Source organism: Hoplias malabaricus, chromosome 2, assembly GCF_029633855.1.
Source record: "Hoplias malabaricus isolate fHopMal1 chromosome 2, fHopMal1.hap1, whole genome shotgun sequence".
In the NCBI taxonomy this organism is placed as follows: domain Eukaryota; kingdom Metazoa; phylum Chordata; class Actinopteri; order Characiformes; family Erythrinidae; genus Hoplias; species Hoplias malabaricus.
The window spans coordinates 20,529,107-20,549,819 of NC_089801.1; the positions used below are offsets into that span (position 1 = coordinate 20,529,107).

At 41.2% G+C, this 20,713-nt stretch overlaps 1 protein-coding gene across 1 annotated transcript in view; it reads right to left on the reverse strand.

The window, feature by feature from the left end:
- Nucleotides 1–20,713, reverse strand: part of rgs3a (regulator of G protein signaling 3a) — a 143,320-nt gene that overhangs the window by 81,990 nt on the left and 40,617 nt on the right. The window contains exon 7 of the mRNA XM_066651534.1: nt 3,503–3,634. Coding sequence (XP_066507631.1) covers nt 3,503–3,634 — 132 coding nt within the window. The remainder of the gene's footprint in view (nt 1–3,502; nt 3,635–20,713) is intronic.

The following is a 20,713-nucleotide window of genomic DNA, read 5'->3' on the forward strand; positions in this document are numbered from 1 at the left end:
TATTGTCCATCAGGGGCTGCTACTAGCTCTCCAACAGGTTGAGGTGTTCAAAAAGCAGTGATCAATGACAATTTGGCATGGTATGGCATGCCCTCTTACATTAGCATTAATAACACGACGGGGCAAGATTTACATATGAATTTACTATTTTTTCATGTTTAATTTTTCATGTTTTATTATTTATTTATTACTATTATTTCTGTATAGATGGAAGAATGTGTTTCGTCAGGATATGTGAGAAGGAGTGAGATTGAAACAAAGCTAAAGAGATTTCACCTCAGACTCTCAGGAAAACAAATATATTAACACTTTAAAACCGACTGATCAGCTGTCCCCTTGGGCCTCTACTGCACAGAATATGGTGAAAAAGAAATTATATTTGATTGGCCTGAACATTAAATGTGACCTAAGTGGAAAATGTCAGCTAAAAAAAATAAAAGAAGCCTCTCGAAAAGTGAATTTCTAAGGAAAGTGCAAGGTACTTGTGCCACTATAACCCTTCCCAGGTGTTACTAGGCTATTTTGTTGCTTTTGTGGTCACAAGCATGAAACTCTTTTTACTCTGTAGTTGTTATTGTTTTTTTGGCAGTAGCAAGTATGGTTGCTATTATTTTTCAGCTGTTTTCTAAGGTGTTCCAGGTGGTTGTGAAGGAAGGCTATTTTTAATTTAGTTGGTTGCAAAGCTTCCCTGGTGGAAGCGAAGGTGTTTTAAGCTTGTTGTTAGAGAGGTTGCTAAAATGTTCCAGGTGGCTGCTAAAATGGTTGGCATGGAATTCCAGGTGCATGCATATGTGTCCTGCGAAGTTGCCGAGACAGTTGTTATTTCATTTCAGTCTGTTGCTAAGGTTCCCTAGTGGATGTAAAGTGTTCCAAAGTAGGTGCTATGGTGTTGCTAAGGTGATTCTAGGTGGGACATTTTCATTGCTTTATGATGATACAAAGCATATGACTGACCTGGGTTATAATGCTGTCACTCATAAACTCACCCATGTTAAGCAGGTTGAAGACTCTCCACTAGAGGGGGCTACTGGAATTATTTTTAGGGCTTCATAAGTGTGATGCTTTACATCAATTTGTGTATTTGTTGAATATCAATAGCAACTTATTACATTTTAAAGATTCACATCTGCACTGTTTTTAAACTGCTGAGAATGAGATTATTATACAGTAACTCCATCAACAGGCTCAAACTTTCTAAGTCATCTAAAATGCAGAAGATCCAGTGGGTACTGGCCAGGATTTGAGTGACTTTAGTGGCTTAACCACTTGTCTGGCAACATTTTGGGCCAACTGACCATCAAGACCTTATTATACTGAGTGCGGTCAATTGAAAATAACAAATATAATGGAAAATGATGCACATAAGTCAGTGCACAGCATCAGTACACCTGCCAGGTTGTGAGTCACAGTTCACTTCAGCCATCAGCACGCTGTTAGCCATCATTATAACACAAACACACACACACACACACACACACACACACACACACACACCAACTGTCACTAAATAAATTAAGTATGGAGAAGGAACCAACAATAGTTACTGGCACCAGCTCAAACTCACTGCATGAATCATACTGTATTCCAGTGTGTGTGTGCAGTAAATGGGGCAGGCTACCCATCACAGCTGCCACAAACAAACAAACAAATGAACACACAAACAAACAGTGGGTCTGAATATGGGGGAAAGGGAATGGAGAGAGGTAAATGGTGAGAGGACAGATAAAGAGAGGGAGAGAGAGAAATGGGGACTGAAGCAGATAAAAGAGACGATGGTCAGCCCATTCCTCCCTTTCATGTAAAAAGCAGGATGAGAGGAATAATTAACAGCAGGTGTTGAACAGATGGGGGGTAAAAAGCCCACCGCTGCATTTATAGTCTACTTCAGGTAGTGCATTTTAATTACCATCAGCATTATAGGGCACATGATGTGTTTCCTGCTGATATTGTTCAAGATAAGCGTCATGGGAAGCCTGTGCAACACTGTCAAAAATCCCTTCCTGATATTATACTACTGCATAATGCATATTAATTATGATGCAATATATATGTTTACATAGGACTATACGTTACCTAACAACATGTGTTTTTGGACCATGGGAGGAAACCAGAGTGTGTGTGTGGTGTGTTTTCACCGTGTCATCATGGGTTTCCTCCAGGTGCTTCGGTTTCCTCCCACGGTCCAAAACAAACACTGGTGGATTGGCACAAGGCATTATTCTGCACGCACTGCACCTTTCTATGTATTTGCTGACTTTAAATTATTGAACAAAGATGAAAAACCTGGCTGCATGCCCACTGACCCTCATTCCAAAAGCAGACTGAGCTGACACACTGCTTATGGATGGGATTAAAAGACTGTGGGCTGAATCGGTGGATGTATGTAAATTAATAGATATGTCACAATAACAATTACAGACAAATCTGTACAAAAGAAGAGCAGAGATTCTAAATGTTTGCACAATGCATCAAACTGTTGTTTAAAACAGTCAAGGACTTTTCTATTTATTACAAAGAAAAAAGTTCATTGGAGGAAATACCAGCACTCTGTGGTAACCTCTGTAAGCAATGTTTGGTTCTACTCTCTCCATCCAGTAAAACCAAAGCCTTGAGCTTAATCACGAGTCCTGATCATAATCAATGCCTCTTCTTTATTTCAGAAAAAAACATAATAACACATTGGAGTGGTGATGTAACCAATGATAGGCCTCTGATGCCATAACATATCTAATAAATATCAGGTAATAATACAAGATCTAGTACGTACAGTCTAATAAATACAATTCTAATTAAAAATTATATCAAATTAATCCAATGTCTATTAAATGACTTCTAATAAAAAAGCCTATTATATAATTCTTAAAAAACACCATGTCGAATCAATAATATTTTATAAACACCATGTCTTATACATGCCTAAAAATTACCATATCTAATAAATATCAAATCTGTCCACACCATATCTGTCAAATATATACAATGTCTATTATATAAGCTACTAAGACTCCATGTTATTTTATTCTCAATCAGAGTTTATTGAAACAAGTGGAAAAACAGAGTTGAATTAATCCCTTATGTAATGAATTAACAAGTGACCTACAAATAACAATATTAATAATAACTCTTAGCTCTTTAATGATGAAACATGGAGTATTTTGGATCATTGTTCTTGAAGGAGAGTAACCAGAATAATCTCCACTAGCAAATCAATCAATCTGCATCACTGAATCAAAAGCCTTTTTCACCCACAGTTGTACAGGTCAAACTCTGGTTGCTTTACAGAATCTAACCCATGCACCGGTGTTTCTTATTGATCCCTCTGCAATATTTACAAGAAATCACACACAGCAGATCTTTACGTTTTAATTTCCCGAGCAAACCTCCCCGGCTTTGAGGGACAAGCCTCAGAGAGAAAGAAATAGAGAAGACAAACAAGCCACAAACCAGCGTGTGAACGAGTGAGTGGAGATTTGTATGAAGGAGTGTATAATGGAGTGTGTACCTGCTCTGGTGGGCCGAAGTTGTCTCTGCGTTGCAGCTGGAGCTGCTTCTCGATGTTGTCGCTCAAACACTGACACACTCTCCTCTTCTGCTCCACAGAGTACGCCTCCAGACTTAACAAACAGTCACACTTCTACAAAGAGAGAGAGAGAGAGAGAAAGAGAGAGAACATTCTATGATGTAGAGCTTTGGATTCTGGTACCCATCTGCCGCCTTCTTCTTTTGTGTCTATTTCCTTTTCTCTCTAACAACTTCTTGACAGCTGCACATCGTTTCAGACCCACAGAGTTGAGTTCTTCTCACAGTGGAGGGAAGTACACAAACAGCTGTGGGGACTAGGCTTTGCATGATTATAAATAGTCCCATTATTTAAGAAACAGAAGTCCCAATGACTTGGAAGGGTGAAATGCACATGGTGTCCCTCTCAGGTCTGAGAACAGGGACACCAGGGATTTTGGTTCCATTAACTCAAGCTCGATGGAATCCGATCAGCTATTGATCGACACTGACCACAGGTCAGCTGCAGAGTTGCAAGATCCAGAGCCATGGGATTTTCACACTCGAGAGGAAGTGGATCCCTCAACAAATTGATGAGTGGAGGTGAGGTAATGGCATTAACTGAATAATCAATAATCACCCCCAGAGGTGTTCCTCGGAAGCAAATTAGTGCCAAGTCTTTGACACAATGGGATGTTCTCTTTGGTAACCGAAGGCCAAAATCAAACAGGGAGCTAAAAGTCTCATCTGAATGGAACAAATGCAGTTTAATCAACATTATGAGACTAACGACATTGCTCAGTAAGGCTTGATCTAATAGCACTGCTATCAAGCTCTGGGCTTGATGAGTTAACACAGTTAGTCAATGGTTTTCTGAAGCAAACACAATAATGATGCACTAGCTTGAGGTATTTGACATATTCCATGCAATGATTCCTTAAGTAAAACTTCAAAAAGGCTTATATCTCATATTTCATATGCTGGAGGTGTTGGTGGGGCCAACAGGGGCCACTATAATGTGGATCCTAATGCCTGAAGGTAGTGACAGGGACTCTGTACTAAACAAATAGAACCATGCTTTGGAGGAGATGTAAATCTGAGGTCATTACACATCCTCAGGCAGTTCCTAAAAAGTAGTCGGGGCATTGCACAGGCCAAAAGTCCTGCTAAATCTATCACTGACGCATCGGTCACTCCATCTCATCTCCTACCTACCTAACGGCTGATGTGTGGTAAGCGTACTGGTGTGGATTGGCTGTCATCACATCATCCAAATGGATGCTGTACATTAGCATTGGTTACAGAGGCTCCATAATGAATGTAAAGTGTTTTGAGTGTCTATAAAATGCTATATAAATATAACTATTAAAAATCAAGTTTGTATATGGCTGCTAGTACTATGCTACATACTGGAACATTTTGTAGGTATTATACCGTATCAGAAGCCACATACATAAGTTAATTATGATTAACATAAATATAAATACTTAATACTAATGATCTGCAACATGAATCAACTACTAATATGTGAGGCATTAACTCAGTTGTTAGCTACATTAGCCTGATGACTCCAGTTTAATATTAAAGCCAAATCTTGGAAGGCCTGCTTCCACACCCACTGCACTGACGTGGTGGTGGTGTGCTAGTGTGTGTTGTGCTGGTATGAGTGGATCAGACAAAGCAGCTGCAGCTGGAGTTTTGAAAACCCATCAGTGTCACAGCTGAACAAAGGATAGTCCACCAACCAAAAACATCCAGCCGACAGCATCCTGTGTCACAGATAAAGGACTAGAGGATGACCAACACTCACTGTGCAGCAATAAACGGGTCTCCAACTTTACATCTTCAAGGTGGATCAACGAGGTAGGGGTGTATAACAGAGTGGACAGTAATTGGACACAGTTTTAAAAAACTCAGGCAGCACTGCCGTGTCTGATCCACTCTATTTAAGAAGCAGGGAAGGATATTTTGGAATCAGTAGCAAACTGAACACATTTACAAACGTGTTCTAGAGCGTTTTTTAGGGGCAAGCGCTCATGAGTCACCCTCTAATCTGCTGCTCTTCAGCCCTAATCTTCAGCCCTTTTGGCAGGTTTAAAACTGGACTGTAGACTGTAATAAGTACCAGAGCTTATTCTCTTCAGTTTTTGGCAGCTTTTAAGGACTCATCACCAGACTGTCCAGTCTTGATCTCTAACACTTGGCAGCTGGACAGTCATGAACAATACAAACTTGTGATGGTGCAGTGTCTTCAGATCCTTCTCAGAAAATGACCTCCTTGATCACAGGCACATTATTTTGCTTCTATCCCTGTTTGAAAGATTCAGGAGGCTTTCTTTACTGTTGAATGCTCTGTTGATTTTCCCCCAGAAGCTTGAGGAAGCACACACACACACACACACACACACACACACACACACACACAATGTTTAAATGTATTATGAATGTGTTCCTAATACGGGTGATATCTCAGACTGAAAAATTCAAAGTCCCGTCTGTGTGAGGAAGGCTTTCCCTGAGAGACCTTTGAAAGACAAGTATTTCCTGTTCCTTACTTGTATCCGGAGCAAGAGCATTTTACCCTGATGATTTGGTGTAGTTATTTATAGATTGTTGTTTTCTTGCCTCTTTCAGAGTAGCCCTTGGTTAACATGAATACTCCTGCTCTAAGCTAGATGACTTCAGAATTAGTGGGTAGGTGATGTTCAGTGATGTTAAGGCCCAGAAGCAGCAGTTGTGCAGGTTTGGTTTGATGAGCTGTAAATGTCTACAGCTGATGTTGATGACTGAGATGATTAAGAAAATCTAACAATAAAATCCCATTCCATCTAAAGCATTGGGTGAACACTTGTTAGCTAACAGAATTGCCATATATAAGGTTGTACTACAAGGATGGTCAGTTCCCCACCATTCAATGACAAATTGGGAACTCAAAGACTCCAAAACTTTACAAAGGAGGTGCTAAAAATCCTACTAAGCCTATGAAAAGACATTGGGTTTTTTTTTTTGGTGTATGCCCATAACTCTGTTTTTTTCTGAAGGACATGAATTCGCAGTGAGTGCCTGCTGGCAAGAAGTTCCCAAAGACTCAGGACTAACAGGCAATTCTTGTTAATGTGACAAAACCACTCAGAGCTTAAAACAACCCCGCTATGCTATAAGGAGAGACGAAACACTGCAGTCTACATCAATTATGTAAAACCTTATAGCTCACTAGGACCTGCAAAACAATCAATATTTCCAAACAATTCAGACAAGAAATGACAAGCTCCTGTTGGTGAAATACAAAGGGCATAAGCGGTACTAAGACAGAGTCTTATGACTCACATTAAGAGCAAGCCCTCAAGTTGTGATTAAAAAGAGAAGCTACTGGTCACACACGAAAGGAAAACTAATTACAGACTCAAAGTGCAAGACAAGGACAAGCTATAACTCTAGATGTAAACAGCCAGGTGAGAACAAGTTCAATCCTAACAAACAGTTCTTATAGCTTCATAATTCCTAATTTCATAGTTATTCCAAAGTGTTCCTGCTTCTACTTTGTCTTTAATCCGCAAGCTGAAAGTGACCAGAGGACAGGAACAAGACACAAAAGTGAGGGAGGGACAGAGGCCATTTATTAGCCATGGTTATTGTTAGACAGATGATGAAATGCAGTTGCTTTAGTGTCAGGCACCAAAATCAATATGAGTCATTCCAGGCTATCCATCATTTAAACTTAATATAGGAGTCAGCATACGGCTTTTACAGCTGTAGCTTAATCTCCAGCAAACACCGACCCATAGACTGACCAGAACTGACCAACTAGTCTAGGGGCCTACTGTAATGAGGTAACTGGGACACATCCAACGTCTCTTAAAGGTCTGCTGATGAGACGTTAGGTAAGATATATTTTAATAAAAGTTTGTGGCTGAGTCTTGATTAGACGTGGTTGAGGGAACAGAAGTCTTTCACAACACAACTGGGACAACTCCCAAACCGCCCACAGCAAGAAAACAGCTGCATCGGGGCAGCAGACTCCCAAAGGACAGCCACAGAAAAAGGCACGCAGTTAGGATTATACAGAGAAAGTCATAGAAATATCTTCCCACACTCTCTACACTGTGCAGGCATACAGAATACCTTTTCACCTAGGCACCGGAAACCCAGAAACGATGGCAGACCACCATTCAGAACTGCACACACACATACACTAAATCCCATCACTGTGGGAAGCAGGACAGACAGGAGGAACTGTGTTTATTTATTTAGACTGGGTGTAAATAGGAGACAAGCGCTAGTCACAGATGTCCCACGCAAATGACATCACTTCCCCCACAGAGTGACGGGTGTGATAATAAAAACACACCCTGTAGAAACAAAACACAGTCCGTTTCAGGCTCAAAAATTGCTTCCAGCCTCTTGCAGGTGGGGTAAAATTTTGCCTCTAAATATTTATGTTAATGGATGCTTAAAGATAAAGACATCCATAACAGGAGCATGCCAAGAAGTAAGTGAGTCTTTTGCCCATACATCCTTACCGGCAGAACCACAGACATGCTTGGGTCAGCTCTAGGGCCGCTGTAAATGAGCTAAGGTCCAAAGCATGGGTTTGAGGAGAATACAGCTATAGGTAGTGGAGCAGTGGAACTGAAAACAATTAAGGTCTGAATTAAGCATACACTGGTACCTGACCTCAACAATGTTCTTGTCGCTGCACACCATCAAATCATCAATTTTAAAGCCTTCTCAAACAAGCAGACTGTTGGTAGAATGTTGCTGAATTGTGTCCAAGCCGACATTGCCGCTCTAGGCTAACACAGACTCACAGTGTTCTGCAGCCTCCCAGTAGGGTATATCTGCAGGCCCCAGGGACAGAAAGAATCACACTCCAACACTTCCCTGAGCGCTACCGAACTCCAGCCTCTGCCACAGTCCAGAACACAGCCAGTGAAGCAGATGATATGGAAGCTAAGCGTGAACTGTGCAATCGGTAGCACACACAGAAACACAGGAAGTCCACAGAGTGTCACAAATGGGAGCTGACAGCATATTCTCAGCTGAGGAGGTCACAAGTTGCGTGAGATATGTTCAAAGCGTGTTCGGATTCAATCTGCCATGCATGAATTTGGTCAGTTTCTGTGTGATTTGGGTTATAAATTAATGTTAGAAATATTATTAATAAATAAATAGCTTAGCTATTAACGCTTAATTTTTCACCAAAAAAGCTTATGCTCCAAAATAAAAAAATAAAAAAATAAATACAAATATTTTTAAACGTTTTAAACATCAATATTTTGCTACTTTGTCTGGCCCCAACACAGACTTTAAAATGTCTGTTTAAATTTAATTATAAAAAGTGATCAGTTACTAATAAATCAAACTAAAAAATAAAAAGATATCAAATATATTATTTTTGTTCATATCCTTATAACATTTGCATATTTTAAACAATGAATTATTGTTCCAACATTACCCTCATAACAGCAACAATCTAAGGTTTCTGTAGGGAATTATTTTAAGTAACAGTTGACTTTGTCGTAACCATGGCAACAGAGACTGACAGTCAAGTACATGTCAGTCACGAGAGAAGAGTGACATGATGATGTCTGGAAAGTAAGGTTAATCATGTATCCCTCCTGATCATAGAATACCTTTATTCAGTATGATTACCATTTTTACCATTACTGCAGTATTACACCCAAAAAATATAATAATAATTAATTAATGTTCACATTATTTATATGTATATAAAAGCATCACTGACATTAGCAAATCCCTAACCTAGCATCATTTCTCTTGAAAAAGTAAACATTTAAAAATTAAAGCTAAATAAAACAAGAGTGTGATTTTACAATGAGAGACAAGTAAATCTTATATAATATGGTAAAAAGAATATCCCTTCTACAGATATATAGTGTTACAGAGAAGATTTAGATGTGTAATGTACACAAAGTTACCAGGAGTAAGCTTTAATTGCTACCATGGCCTCAGAGGTCTATTGCAAAACGAAAGATTAGATTCAAAATATGCTACTGTCCTTCATCCATCGCCTGTAAAGAAAAAAATGTATGCCCTGGAGGTAGAGGTCAGGGGTCTCAGGCTTTAGTATGAAAGAACAGTGTGGCGCTTGAAACCATCAGTTTCCCACGCCCTTCTAACAACGCCAGGCCAGCCCCAAACATGTAGGACTCAGCTGGGTTCAGGAGGCCTGCCTGGGTGCAATATGGCCACAGATATGGAGAATAAATTGGTCCGAGCTTGACAAGAGCCCTGCTCACATGCCATCAAACAACAGGCAGAATGGGTGAAGGGGGAACTTCCCAGGGGAGAATCAAAGAGGAAACCAAAAGCATTTAGGGGTCAGTAATATACAGTTATGTGTGCATTAGCATCCATAGCAATAGGGCTAATGAATAAGTTATATAGGGTCAGAAGTCTGGGTTAGCATAAGTCATGTGCATTGTTTGTGAAAGGGAGGCCAAATCTCAAGTTCGTTAAGCTGTTCATGATGAAACAGCTGGAAATAACTGACCTTGGTCTCCAGTGGCTCTTTATTTCGAAAGAAATTTGCCTAACGCTGCCAGTCTCTAAGGTAGCCACTCTTTTAGAAACAAGGTCGAGCTAGCGTGTGATCTTAAACTAGCACTAGTGTCCTTGAAAGTCAGCTTTGGTCTGGTTTTTCAGAAAAGCTGAGCCTAATTTAGGAGTGTTTTCATGCATCTACCGAAGCTTGGATACATTGTGGTGTGGCATTTTTGAACTGCTGTATACATCCAGGTACAGGTATATGTGCAGGTACAAATTACGTAACACCCATACAACACAATCCAGATTAGCTGCTAACTTTGATAATTACCGCAAGTGTCTACCACATCTTTCACAGAAATCCCAACTGTCAAACAAGTAAAGAGTGTGTGATTAGGATTAACTTCCCAAAGCTAATGCAGGGTTAGGCCCAGACTGGAAATGAGCTTTAAGATTAACATGTTAAGATGCTAGTGTTTCTAAACCACATAAATCCTGAATGTGACAGTGTTGTGTCTTGTTGCCATCAACATGAGTTAAAACTCAAGTGGAGCTGTTGCATAAAAGGAATGCTGTGTTTGTAATGGCACTATCTGCTTTGACATTACAACAAGTCTGTGTCAGATGCTAAAAATTGCTTTTGTTGTAAAGGCTATTAGGAGCATTAAGCAAATAACTGCTGCTGGCATGTTTTCTGAGGTGAAATTTAAAATCTAAAGCAGTCATGTTAGAGTAAGCCCTTACAGGTTTTGACACAGGTTTATATCAGTTGTCATGGACTGGGTATGTAGGTGTCTAAACAATGACTTACAGTAAGATGTTACCCACTAAATGTGTATAGCATTAATATTATTTTAATTTTTTTAATTATTGTTGTTATGGGCGGATAGTGTCACAATCACACAGCTCCAGGGACCTGGAGGTTGTGGGTTCGAGTCCCCTCCGGGTGACTGTCTGTGAGAAGTTTGGTGTGTTCTTTCTGTGTCTGCATGGGTTTCCTCAAGGTAATTGTCTGTGAGGAGTGTGGTGTGTTCTCTCTGTGTCTGCGTGGGTTTCCTCAGGGTGACTGTCTGTGAGGAGTTGGTGTGTTCTCCTTGTGTCCGCGTGGGTTTCCTCCGGGTGCTCCGGTTTCCTCCCACGCTCCAAAAACACACATTGGTAGGTGGATTGATGACTCAAAAGTGTCCGTAGGTGTGAATGTGTGAGTGAATGTGTGTGTGTTGCCTTGTGAAGGACTGGTGCCCCCTCCAGGGTGTATTCCTGCCTTGCGCCCAATGATTCCTGGTAGGCTTTGGACCCACCGCGACCCTAATCTAAATTATAACATAACCCTAGCCCTATCCAGAACCATAACCATAACTTTAGTCCGAATCCAAAACATAAAACTAGACCTAGGCCTAACTTAGAGCTCCAGACTGTTACAGGATTTATCCCAGTGTAACATTGTCAGCACTGTTTCTGTGATTTAAAGTTTGCGGGGATAAGGTAGAATGTGTGACAAACATCAGAGGTATCCTACCCTATCTACCTGAGAGTTATTGCAGCTCTAGCCAGTAAGGAGGACGATAATAAATTGCCGTCAATCTGATAATCACCTCCCAATGTGACATAACCTGTGAACTTATGATCTTAATATCATTTGAGTGTGATTTATATGCTCTCGCTGAGGCCCAGCCAATGAACATCTCTCTGCCACTTTGCTGTTTCTGGGCAGAGGAGATTAAGAGTTCTCGGGGGTGTTACATTTTGCAGAAAGCAGGACCACTACACAGAAATGTGTCCAGGCAAATCAATGCGTCTCAATACACCTAGGAACACCTTGGCAGCTGCCAGAGGCTAAAAAGGCAGTATATTAGGATGTGCTCATTAGCACTGAGCTTAGGGTCCAGGATGTGGCCTGCAGATCAATGTGTGGGCAGGACAGACCTCTTCACAGTCCAATCCATCAGAGTCCAGTCAGAGTTAGCCAAATGATACTTTTTATTGGCTCCTGAATTGGGTAATGTTTTAAGATATGACAAACAAACAATATAATACATTTTACAGTTCTACAATTACAGACTGTTGTCCATCTGTTGTTCTGCATACTTGTTCGCTCTCTTCACACTGTTCTTCAGTGGTCAGGACCCCAGCTCGACTATTTGGGACCATATTTGGGTGGTGGGTCATTCTGAGTGCTGCAATGACTCTGATATAGTGGTGGTGTGTTAGTGTGTGTTGCACTGGTTTGAGTGGATTAGACACTGCAAGTGCTGCTGGAGTTTTAGAACATTTTGTCCACTCATTGTCTACTTTATTAGACACACTTACTAATGTGGTCCCCTATGTGGCTACTTACTTCAGCCTCTAAGTACTCTCACTCTGCATATTGTAGCTTTGTAAAATATATAAAAGAGAGCAATCTCGATAATTATTCATCACTGCACCCCCATTTCTAATCCACATCATTTAATGGCTTTTATAGACACCCCCTGTACTCATATTAAGGACAGCTGCAAGAGCTCTATGGATGTACCCTCATGTCAGTATAATGTCAAAGTCAAGTATAAGGCTTTGACAGACATGACAGACCACCAGGAGCTAAATAAACTGATAGGAATGAATGACAGGGCATTAGAAACTCAAGGACAAATTTTTCCAATGACATTTTCTCTGCTGTCCTTTTCTGTCTCTGATTTTCAAAAAAATCCCAAAATTCAGACCAGGCGCATATTCCAAATTTCAGGGTGCTTACTTGCAGCTTAAAGTCCCTTACGTATCTCAGTACTATGCTCCTATGACCTGCCATCTTGGGGGAAAAAGGATCACAGCTCACAGATTTCTTCAGCACCTGCTGAAATGTTTCTGAAGTTAATTCTATTTCTGCATCTTTCTGCCACAGGACTTACCAGCTAATATGAGCTGATCATTGTGTAAATAGCCCCCAATTAAAGGAACATGAGGTAGTATTTTTACCTTAATATTACAGCTTCATAATCATTGTGATGTTTCACCAACCAGCAATACTGGGAATAGAACCTCTGTCTTTGCTACTCAAGGCTCAGCACTTCCCCCACCCACCTCCCCTTTATTTCTGGACAGTACTGTAAAAGTGAAAGTAGGGGGAGCCCAGGAGCAAATCGTATTCTGTGTTCCTTTAAAGGAAGACCTAAAAATATCAGAGATTCTGCACTAAATCCATTTGCTTCACATCCTTGTGAAGGATCCACTCTATGAAGCATTGAAGGTGTTCATTCAGGCATTCCAGAACAATTTGAGAATTCAGCTCATGTGAATTGCATTCATTATAAATAATAATTTTCATAGATTTGTGCCTGCTATTCACCTCCATGCACCATTAGCATTACTGATCAGAATTAGATGACGAGTTTGACAGAGTTGTGTTTTGTTTTGTAAACACTACTCATTGTTACACATTACACATCTAAAGTACCACAGGGATACAGCTATAAAAAAAAAGCCCCAGAGACTTTATGCCTTAGGTGGGCAAACACTCTGTCACAGTGTTATAGATGGCTGCCATAAAGCGAGCAATATCACCAGCCAAAGCCTGAGAATCCAATAAGGGTGCAGTCCCCTGAAAACAACCGCAGCTTTACTGTCTCCATCCAAAGTGGTGCCTATAATAGATCAATCCAGCTAACAACCACTGAACTGGACACTAGAATGAGAGCAGTTGTTTATTTGTGCATTAGGCCACCATCATCTCCAGTGCACAGTGACCGATACTCTTGTCTGGCCTACGATTGCTGCCGATACTGTGACAAATAGGATGATCATAAAAAGAGTGGTGTTGTTTGCATTTGCGTCATGCCAGTTATTTGTGGTGTGTAACAACCGATGAGCTGGTGTCATCTGAAATTACTGTCAAAAGAGTAATTGACAATTTACTAGCATGGACCACACCCAGAGAAGTGAAGGAGAGGGGGGCGAACTCAGAAGGTTTGGGCTGGGGTTTGAGGTGGCTTCGAGGCGTACGGCTAGAGCCGTGCCCCCAAATATAGACATTTGTCAAGCGTTCGTGGGCTTCAAGCAGGTCGTGGGCACGGTTACGGATATATCTGTGGTAGGCTTGCAAGGACCAGCGGCCGAGGATTTGGATGATGTGATCGGGAAATACTTGGTGGGAGGTGCCAGTTTTTTGTGGTGTGTAACAACGGCTGAGCAGGTGTCGTCTGAAATTACTGTCAGTAAAGTAACTGACAAATTGATGAGTGATGAGGAATTCTCTGAGATTGACTGGTGCTCTGCTCTCGGTGTGTTCCTGCTAACCACCCAATAACTCCAGTCAGGCTCTGGACTCACCACCCCCTGAACAAAATGAAGCAGTTACAATGTAAATGAATGAATGAATGGATGAATGAATATTCTGGATGTGCTATGTAGTGTGCTTATTTTCTAACTGTTGCTAATTCAACGTCATTGGGCTCATCACACTTGGAGGAGAACACTACTAGCATTTTTGTTTCCACCAAAGCAACTCTGGGTCTTGAATATGTGCTATTCCTGAATTTTGGAACCTTGGTTCTATTCCGGTAACCAGCCTACCAAGCATTTCCACCAATTTAAATGGGAACCAAGGATATGTTATCAGCAGGGGGTGTTGCAGGGCTGCTCGGTTCTGGTGTCGCTGTGGCTGAATTCAGCGCCAGAGCCGTAAATAAATGGACAGGGTAATTGTTTTTCCTTTGCTTACAGTGGGGTCAGATCAAAGTGAGATATGATGTGTGTAAATGTTGCCGACTTCTGAACCATACTGCTGAACTTGTGAACAGCCTTGTGTCACACTAAACACAGCCCCAGAAGCACACACAAACAGAGCAGTTTTACTTTAAGGCTCTGAGCTCTTTCTGGAGTTTCTGAAGCTAGACACACCAAAGGATGATGTCACGGTTCATGCTGAGGAACCAACTCTTCGGTTCCTGCTGGGAATTACATTTTCTGGTTCTTGAACCATTTTGTGCCAGTGGAAACATGTCAAATGGTTTCAAATTATGTTCACGAAACAAAACAATGGAACTGCCCCCTATATTTCATGTAGTGAATTGCAATTTGTCCAAAAAATTGCCTTGAATGGTATAAATAATGCAGAGCATTTTAGTGCGCTTGAATACATTATCAAGAATTTATTTCCACAAATTCAAGACTATCTTACATTTAAAGCTCTTAAAACCATTTAAGACAGACTCACATCAGTGTGGTCATTGTAGTCTGAGAGCAGATGCTTCTGTAGGGAGTCTGCGGATCGGAGAAACCGCTTCTTGCTCTTCGCTCTGTCCGACAAATTCCCCATAATTGATATCCACAAAAAAAAAAAAAAAAGACAGCTTTGATTTCTTCTTAGCCGTCAGCTCACACTTCTGCCTCTTACCTCTCTCTCTCTCTCTCTTTCTCTCAAACACTATCCCTGTCTCTCATTCACACTCTGTCTCTATCTTGGTGTGAATCTGGGTTAGCCAAGCTCCTTGGTGAGCTGCTGTTAAAATAGCCTGACCCCTCGGGGTGCATGGGGCTTGTGGCCTGGGACCAGAGGACGGGCATCAGATCCATTATGACACAGATTAGGTGAGGGACATGACAAAACACCCAAACCCAACACAGCCCAAATGGTCAATCAATCAGTTCAGCCCCAAACGCCCCTCAGAGGTGCAAGATTGATGCTGTGCATTCTCCAGAATCTCCTGGAATGCTTCCTTTTTCTCTCCCAGAGGTACAGGCAATACAATGACAACATAAAAATCCAATAACACAGTCATTTCCACAAAAAGTAGACAGACTACATCACTCTGAACCTGTCAGGAGATCTATGTAAAACAATCCCTAGTTGCTCCAGTTGGGATAACAAAGAGTTTATAGTAAAGCCACTTTAATTCACCAGAATTAACAGGTCATCAGAGCAGAACCTGGCCCCTCATTAAAGCTCCAACAGCAGAAAGCACCACCCGAGCTCTGAAAACACAAGACCATTTATATCTCCACCTCCAGGCTGAGAAATAGCCTCTTCCCCAGGGCCATGGTCTAAATCTGGCCTCTGACAACACACCATAACTGACTGCCCCTTCAATTTGGTGTACTTCTCTCACTAACTCCACCTCCAGCCACCTGAACAACAAGATTTCCAAATGTCAGTACATACATGTCTAAAAGGAACACCTCTGATATTTCCGACACTTCTGTAAATGTTACATAGTGCAGTTTCTGCAGTGCTGAATTCGGAGAAGTGAGGATAGATGCTCTATTCTCCCTATAACAGGTCAGTGAATTATCATATTGATTTTGAATCTGTATTTTAAGGGAAAAATGTAGTTTTGCTTAAAGGCAACATTCACATGCTGTAGAGCCCTATGAAATTTTTATATTCTTTTGTTATATAAATGTTATATTTTGTTTGTTAGTTTGTTTTGTCTTTAAGAAAATAACTACAATTAAACAAACAACATGCAAAATGTTCAAAAGCCCTGCATTGCTGATAGAATTTAGCAATAGCAATAAAGATTTAAATGAAAATTGTTGAAAAGTTCACGGTGCATATTTTATAACTATGTACTTTAAATCACCTGATTTCATTCAAACTGGTCTTTTTAGTAACGTCCTTATATCCTTACATCAGTGAAACATGTTTAAATGGGCCGAGTGCTGGCCATTGCTCTTATTTCCATCTCTGAAAACACATCTGACCACAGCCTCGCCTCAGACCAGAAGGCGACTGTTTTTCTGAGTAAAGCTAACCAGGAAACCACTTCCCAGTCTACTGCTCACAAATGTCTCATCACTAGAGATCAAGGTGTAACCAACACACTGAGACTCCAGCTCACGACAGATTGCCAAACCAGGAACTGCTGGGTTCTCGTTTTTATTAAATCCTGTTAGCATGCTACAGAGGCTAACAGAGCATCATGCCGAACTCATGGCTGCATTGCTCAAAACTAAGGGTAGTGTATTGTGTGTGTGCATCAAGAACATATTGTTTTTATTAGATTTACAAATACTGTGCATTGATACCTGATTTCTATTTTTATTTCTCAATTCCATGATTCTGTCCATGTTCCCTGCACCATTGAAATAATAGGGCCCTAATGCTTGGTAGGTGTTAGAAGCCTCTACTTCTAGTTGACATGTACGAATGTGCACAGAGGCCTTCCTGAACTGAAAAACTTACAGATCAATATAAAGTCCCCATAACTTAACACTGGGTCATTACTAGTAGTATACCTAGCATGCTAACTGCCATCTGTAGATTTGAATGAAACACGGTGTGTGCTTACATCAGTTTGGGCCAAATTAAAGGTATTCTAGATGATTCTGGGTAACTTCTGTTTGTTTTCATTCAGAAGCTCCACATCTTTTAAGGTGGAACAGTGTGTTTTAGTTAGAAGTTCACTGTAGCTTTTTCATAGCCGTAAGGTTTTATTCACTGTTATAACTCAAGCTGTTTTATTTTGTAGCACTTTCGGTCACTAAATGCATTCAGTGGTCTCCAGAATATGGAATTAGTTCCAGCTTAAGTAATCTGAACCAGCAAAAATAAGCCAACATTACTGACCTATGGAGTAGAAATAGAGCAGCATCGTCAAGACATTTTATACTTTTCAATGTTAGAGGTCTCTAAGCCGTCCAAACCCCTCCAGAGTCAGTTTATCATGGTTCGGCCAACAACAAAGAGAGAAAGTCTGAGACAATTCCAACTGAGACCCTTAGTGCTTTTCCACATTTACCAAGCCTTTGTACAAGCACTGGACCTTTTTCCACTGTGCAGACCCAATAATTAGCAAATAGTGAGGAACCATACTCTGAATTTTATAAAATGCGTTCACTGATTCAAATGATCAAAATTGCAAACATTGCTTTTAAGTGAACATTTTAAAAAATAATAATTTAGCTGTTGTTCATAGAAACAACATAGAAAACAAATTTAAACAGGTATGAAGATGCTACATATTTTCGGAGATTGCAGACACAAAATATAATAGTTTTTATTATAAAAATACTGTGTAACATTTGTTAAATCATCTCCCTGACCATACAGCACACGTAAAACATGCACTAAACACACAAAGACACACCTAGAGTTTAAACACAAGGCTGGATCTTACCTGGACTCTAAGTTCAGAGACCCGTGGAGGTTCAGAGAGAGAGAGAGAGAGAGAGAGAGAGAGAAGCAGTGTGGAAGAGCAGAGGCTGAGAGTGAAGTGGTGAAGTGGCCTTGGCCACATGGAGCACAAGTGTGTGTTTGTGTGTGTGACTGTGTGATCGAGTCAGAGAGTCAGGGGGTGGAGGGTGGCACCAATGCTTCTCTCTCTCTCTCTCTCTCTCTCTCTCTCTCTCTCTCTCTCTCTCTCTCTCTCTCTCTCTCTCTCTCTCTCTCTCTCTCTCTCTCTCTCTCTCTCTCTCTCTCTCTCTCTCTCTCTCTCTCTCTCTCTCGTCCCACTCCCTCACTGCCTGCCTGTCTGCCTGCACACTTTTTCCAGGCCTTGATGTGAGTGACTGCTGCTGATGTCACCACTCTGCAAATGAGTTCTACTCCAAGCGGCAGAGAGAAGGATGGGAAGCAGGACGGATGGGAGCACACAGCGCTACAGAAAGGACCATGGTCGGATCAACATCTACACCCCAGGAGGCACAAAGATTAGATCACAGCTTTGTCAGCTCTGACATAAGGAACTCTACCTTCCTAACTAAATATACACCAATGCACCATTGTATTCACACTGTGGCTCTGGGGTTTGATTCCCCACTCAGACACCCACACCAAAGAACATTTCAAGTCTTTGGGCCTAGCTTCTAATGTTGCAGTCAACTCCCTGAAAGATGATTTTCTATTTAAATTGCACAGTCAAAGGACGAGACTTTCAAATCACAAGAGCTGCCAGTTAATTTAATTACAGCCTCCAGGTTGTAAGTGGGTAGCTTTGACCTAGTTCTCTCTGTTGATGAGTTGGACCAATCAGAAGCAACCAAATATGCTTGTGCCATGACATCACAACCAGTATTAACTGGGGGTGGTCTGTAACAATACACACAAAAAGCTACAAAAAGATTGTAAGTTTATGTTCTTTAAAAAATGCCTTATTTGTTGAGGTCCATTGTCAAAATATTGATTATTATTTTTTTTTTTTAAATCACAATTAGATATTGCCCTCACTCTTTAAAGGAAACATAATCTATGAGTTTCTGGGTTTTACTAGAAGGTCAAAATAACACAAAGACCACACCCCACACCAACATTCTCCCCCTGTGTAAACTGCCCTTTCGAGAACGGCCAATGTCAGCTTCTGTTCCTTTAAATGATAATGAGCCCCTCGCTTTTCACCCCAACTCTGAGTGCACAGCAGTTAGGAGCGAGGAGCAGAAGATCTGCATTTTAGATGTTTTCACTTGGTTCTCTTTTTTGTCTTCTCTGTTTTTACTCAGTGCTCTTACTTCTCCGCGACCATTGTGTGTTTTGTTCTTTTTAATTCTGTCTTTGCTCTCTCACATAAGCCCAGGTCCAGCTCCATGATCGGAGAGACTCATAGGAGTGGGCAAGACAAAACTAAAATCTCTGCACATGAAATCAGAGGTGAGAATGACTCCTTTAATCCTTTGTGTGGGTTGGTGGGCTCCAGATTCCAGAATAAATGTGCACATTCCCTATACAGGGGATATTTTTCATACTGTTTCCCTTAAATCCACAGCTAGACTAAACATGCTGACACAGGTAACAGTGAATTGAAGCCAGATCCATGACCAATGCGCTTAAACTTCAGTCGCAGTGTAACCCCACACCTTGAAAATCTTGCAAACCACATGAAAGAGTTTGTGCTTAATCATTTCCACCCTTTAACAGAGGAACAGAGGCATCAACAAAGCTCTTTTCCTCCTAATCAGCATCAGTTCCAAGGTTATCCGTGAGGAACTAGACCCAGAGAGAGAACATCACTCTTCTCAGCATCTCCAGATGTTGTTTTTCCCCTCTCCAATACAATTTCACCTCTATATCCGGATACAGACGCTAAAGGAGGGCGATCTCGATGCAATTAAAGTGTCCGCAGGGAAGAGAGATGGTCTGAACTTTGGCATGGATTACGTGAAGGAAGACAGGAGGTGAAAACATATACACACACAAAACAGCGGTACACACGTCACCTGCTTTTTTAATAGGACTGTTTCACATGTTAGCTCAGGGTCTCTCTCTACCCCTCTCCCTCTCTCGATCTGGTGCCATGACCTGAGGCAGAGACAGTCTCCAGCTACTATTAAGGCAGAGCATGGAGACAAGGGAAAGGGGAATCAAATTAAGCTCTAGGATTGCATTACTGAGGGAGGGGGGCCACACACATTACTCAGCACCATATCCTTGATGCATTTACACACATTGCACTTCAGCTTCTTGTCTCTACATGTCAATAGAATGCTCCATGTATGTGTTTTAGGCTTCTCCGCCCTTTATAAATTTTTACCAACCACCACCTTCTTTTCACACTAGTGTGAACTGTAGTGTAACTGGACAGCCCAACGTGCCGGAGCAGAACTTCAACAGCCAGGGTCTTTCAAATCAGCCGTGCTATAGCCGGCAACGTACCATGAGATAAAGGGAGGGGGCATCATCCTACCCACCCAGAGAGCAAACCCATCTGTCCACTTTTGTCCATTCTGACCTTGAATTGGACTTAAACTGTGCCTTGAATGGGAGGCTATTGTTAATCAAAGGCTGCGTGTGACGGCAGCT